The sequence below is a fragment of the Gekko japonicus genome, unplaced genomic scaffold, assembly GCF_001447785.1.
Source record: "Gekko japonicus isolate JY-2015 unplaced genomic scaffold, Gekko_japonicus_V1.1 scaffold876, whole genome shotgun sequence".
Lineage (NCBI taxonomy): Eukaryota > Metazoa > Chordata > Lepidosauria > Squamata > Gekkonidae > Gekko > Gekko japonicus.
Window position 1 is genome coordinate 363,053 of NW_015176475.1, and position 4,496 is coordinate 367,548.

The 4,496-nt window shown below is 41.3% G+C and overlaps 1 protein-coding gene across 1 annotated transcript; it reads left to right on the top strand.

Moving 5' to 3' along the window:
* MFSD6L (major facilitator superfamily domain containing 6-like) lies at nucleotides 1-2,071 on the top strand. The gene has a single exon (XM_015427192.1). The coding sequence runs from the start codon at nucleotides 35-37 to the stop codon at nucleotides 1,973-1,975; it is 1,941 nt and encodes a 646-aa protein (XP_015282678.1). The 5' UTR covers nucleotides 1-34; the 3' UTR covers nucleotides 1,976-2,071.
* The last annotated feature ends 2,425 nt before the right edge of the window (nucleotides 2,072-4,496 follow it).

The following is a 4,496-nucleotide window of genomic DNA, read 5'->3' on the forward strand; positions in this document are numbered from 1 at the left end:
GGCACAGTTAGGAGCCAAGCCTGCACCTGAAGCCATGAGTACAAACAACCAGTGGGATGTGAACAAAGCACTAACTCTTGCGAGCCTTTTCCGTTTTCTTTATGGAGCAGGCAATGCCTGCACAGCCCCCTTTTTAACTCTGTACTTTCGGCAGCTGGGGTTGACTGCACCGTTAGTAGGGATTATTATAGGGCTGAAACACCTAATAACTTCCCTTTGGGCCCCACTATGCTCCTACCTAGCAAAAACCCACAATAAAAGGAAAGTTCTCATTACTGGATCTCTGTTGTGCTCAGTCGGAGCAGGCTTGCTTCTGACTCTTGTCCCACCTCTGAGCATGGACATAGCCTATAAATATTGTAATGTGAGCCAGCACTCAGCGAAACTACTGACTGCAACCCAGGAGCCTGAAATTAGTACAAACAGTCTTAGTACTGTGAATTTCAGACCCATCACTGATAGCAAAATACTGTCTACTGGATCAGTTGGAATGGCCTCTGATGACACGGTGACCGCCGAAATGCCAACAGAAGCACATCTGTCATTAAAAAAAAAATCCTCTATAAACAGTTCTTCTGGGATAAACAACCAAGTCATCATTAATACTGATAAACAGCAGTTCACTGATGGCTCTTTGGGTGAGACATCCACTTTTGAGAAAGAAATTGCCACAACGGAACAAACGTTAAAGACTCTTCCTGTGAAAGGATCTGTGAAGGCAACCAAGATTCCCATGAGTGGCATCATGAATATCAGTGAGAGTTTTGAGGAAAACAGCTCTTCAGAGACCATTGCTCACTTCACACTTCACACAGCCCCAGTACCTTTTACAGAGACTTCCTACATTTTAAAAAACCTATCAGGCCTGTGGGGAAGAGCACAGGATGTAAGCTCTCAGCTGCTGCAAGGTGTTAACTTCTTGAACAGGGAGCACCAGGTCTTTCTCATGGTTCTAGGTGTTGTTGTGCTTTGGGAACTCCTGGCAGCACCTCTTGGGTGGATGGTTGATGACAGCCTCTATGAGTACCTTGATTTTGTTGATGCTGCAGACAAATTTGAGAATCTTTGGATCTGGAGTTACTTGGGAGCGTCTGTGGCAGCCTGCAGTGTAGCAGTATTTGTGGATCAGCTGAGCTGCTTCTTGAGCACAAATGTCCCACGGTTTGCAGTACATTTCTATGGCTATGCCTTATTGATAACTTTAACATTACTTGTCAGTGTCTTCTTCCCCATCCCTGTGTCTCAGAAAAACGAACATGTCAATAAAACGGGCAAAGCTTTGAACCTTATTGGGAGCGATGGCCGAACCATCCTGTGCGCTGTCACCGTCTTCCTCACGGGGGCCATTGGATCAGCTGTGCAGAATTTTCTTTTCTGGCAAATGCAAGACCAAGGCAGCAGTGAGTTGAGCATGGGCCTTGTGGTGGCCATTGGACTGATTGCTGAAATTCTGCTCTACATCTTCAAAAGCAAGTTGCTAAGGGCACTCTCCGGTGCTGGCACAGTTGCCTTGAGCTTAAGCTGCCTGGCTTCACAGCTGCTCTTCTACTCATTCCTGTGGAACGCCTGGGCAGCACTGCCAATCCAGATCCTCTGTGCCTTTAGCAAGGGGGCCTTGTGGTGGGCTGTGAACATGCTGACAGATGACATTGCCACTCCTAGCACAGAGAGGTCTCTGCATCTTGTCTTACAAGGCCTCTCTTGTGGATGTGGAGCCAGTCTGGGAAGCTTTGCAGGAGGGTTTGTTGTGAACAGTTTTGGCCTGGCAGTGCTCTACAGAGGGTGCTCCATCACCTTAGTACTCTGGCTAATCTTGTTCTTGATTGTCCATTCCAAGTTGCCACGGCAAAAAAAAATTAACTATTCCCGTCTCCTTGCTGCAGATTCGAGTGATGCGAGTGACTCTGATGATGATAAAGAGAGGGACTGGCTAGTGAAAGCTATGAAAGATGAGGGCTTCAGTAGGAACTGGTAACAGTTTTACATTTCTTCCGTCTATGGCCAAAATCCAGACTTGGGAGAAATAGGATGCTTTGATTAGAAAGAAAGCAAAACTATGCACATTGAATGTCCGCGGAACCATTCTACTGCCTGGGATTTACAATGCACATATTTTCTCAGAAGGCAATTATAAAGATTTTATAAAGATTTTATTTTCTCAAAATTAATTTATTGTAAATATTTGTAGCAACTTTACTTTTCTAAAATTTATGTTTCAAGGATACAGGGAAAGGGGGCAGGGCATCAAATAATGTCTGGTAAAATCAATTAATTTTAGTCTTCCAGATTATGACAAAATTCAGTTGTACCTTTAGAGACACAGCAGGCTGTATTAGAGGTTGTAATACATAGCAATCAAATGATTTTTTTTAAGCAAATAGAATTCTACGAAGTGGACAGATTTCTTTTCCTGCGCATTTCACTCTTTGGGCAGGAGAAGTAGAGAAAGAAAGTATTCTACTTGCATTTCACAAGTCTAACTGTCCTTGTGAGCATAAGACCACTTTCCAGAACCAGGCTCTGGCTTTGGAGTGAATATTTAATCATCTTACATATGCTTTATTGCTGGCAACCACTTTCAATCCGTGTTTTTAAAAGGATAAAATATATATATTGATCCATCACAGTTTTAACACAAAAAGCAAATTTTTGCTTTTCTTACATCCGTAATTCAAATATAAAACACATATTGATTAGAATGCACATGCAGTTTACAAATGTCTCTCTTCTGCTTTCTGTCCTGCAGCAACAGCATTTCCACATGTCACACAGTACAAGATAGGCTCAGAAGTACTTTTACTGTCATGTCAGGGTCTGCCAATCAGCTTCATCCCTCTATCAAACACACAGTGGATGTGGGAGCCAGCTTTCTAGGATGTACTAATGTTCCTCAGTTGGGCTGTGTATACTGGGAATTGTTTTGCAAATATTTGACATATGAATCTGCTAAACACTCAGACATAAACTCATCTGGTTTGATTGATTCATTTTCATTACTACAACTGATAGAATTAGCAGTATCTCACAACAATGGTCCTGATGCCAACATTCTGTTTGCTTGATAGAATATATTCTTATAGAAGCCAACTGAGAGATGCTATAAGCCGCATACGAAGTGGAGAGATGATCTTTCAGATCTCATCTGCCTTTTAATCACCACACATTTTGCCTACTTCTCATGGCTAGTAGCAAGTAGCCTCTTATTCATGCAATAAAATAATGCTGCCACTACAGGTGCCTTTTAATTAGAGAAAGCTTGAATAGACTGTTTTACTGCTCTGCAGTTGCAGATAGACAAAAAATGTGTTCATACATATTAGAAATTGATGTTACATGAATAAGTATTAAGAACACTTTTGCCTGGAATATTTAGAATGCCAGAGTATACCTTATTCTACTTTAGTAGGTGTTCCTTAGAATAAATGAATTTACCTATCAAGTTTCCTCTCATAGGTTTTACACGAGTACTAGGCATGAATGCTTCTGTTTTCTGGCTGAAAAAAATAGTACTAGGCTTTCTTTCCATATTGGTGGTTTTCTCATCTGGTTAAGATGTTGAGAAATGAAATAAATTGCTGTGGTGAAAGTGACCATTGTAAGTAAATGGGGGGGGGGAATGGTATCAGATTTGAACAGTATAAACCGGCCTTACAAAACAGTAATTTTAAAGTAGTATTTGCTGGTTATTTGGTCATTAATTCAGCAGAAAGTGATGAGAAGAACAGCATTAGGGAAAGATGATGCTTCAAGAAGGAATTGTATTGTGAATAATTAATTGATAGAAAGAAATTACATTTCAGAGTGTATATTTAAGAGTAATCTACAGTCTGTATTTACCACCCACAGTCTCCTAGTAAAATACTTCTGTGAATTAATTTTTCTCAATACCACAGTCTTTTAAACTTTTATTTCTATCTGCAGTCATTGCTTTTCCAAAAGAATTGAAGCCAAATGACCTAGTAGCAGTTTTGCAGTGAAATGTATTTGCATCCCAGCCTTTTGATTCCATAAGTAGCAAAAATGCCTGTCATTATGATAGGTGGGAGCAGGAATAAAAAGGAATGCCTGTATATTGCTTGGACCCCTATGCTATGCACCAAATGGTACTACCATTCCTTCCTGTATGGTTTCTGTCACTGGCCTTCATATTCAGAGGGAGCAAACCTCTGAAACTCTGTGCTAGGAGACAGTATCAGGCCATGGCCTCTATGCCCTCCAGGGCAACTGGTTGGCCAATCTGTGAAACAATATGATTGGCAAGATTGTTCACTGGTCTGATCCAGCAGGGCTCTTTGTATATTTTATGGCTGCCAGTATTGGACAGTGGGAGGAAGTTTGCTTTTAATATAATGGTGCCCCCAAATGCAATATTTGTTTGTCTCCTCCCCAGGAATTAAATGCTGCCACTCATAGTGGAAGAAATTGTTATGTGGGCTAAAGTTACTCCACTTATCACTGTGGACATATGGGAGCAGACTTCATTTTCTCCCACAGTC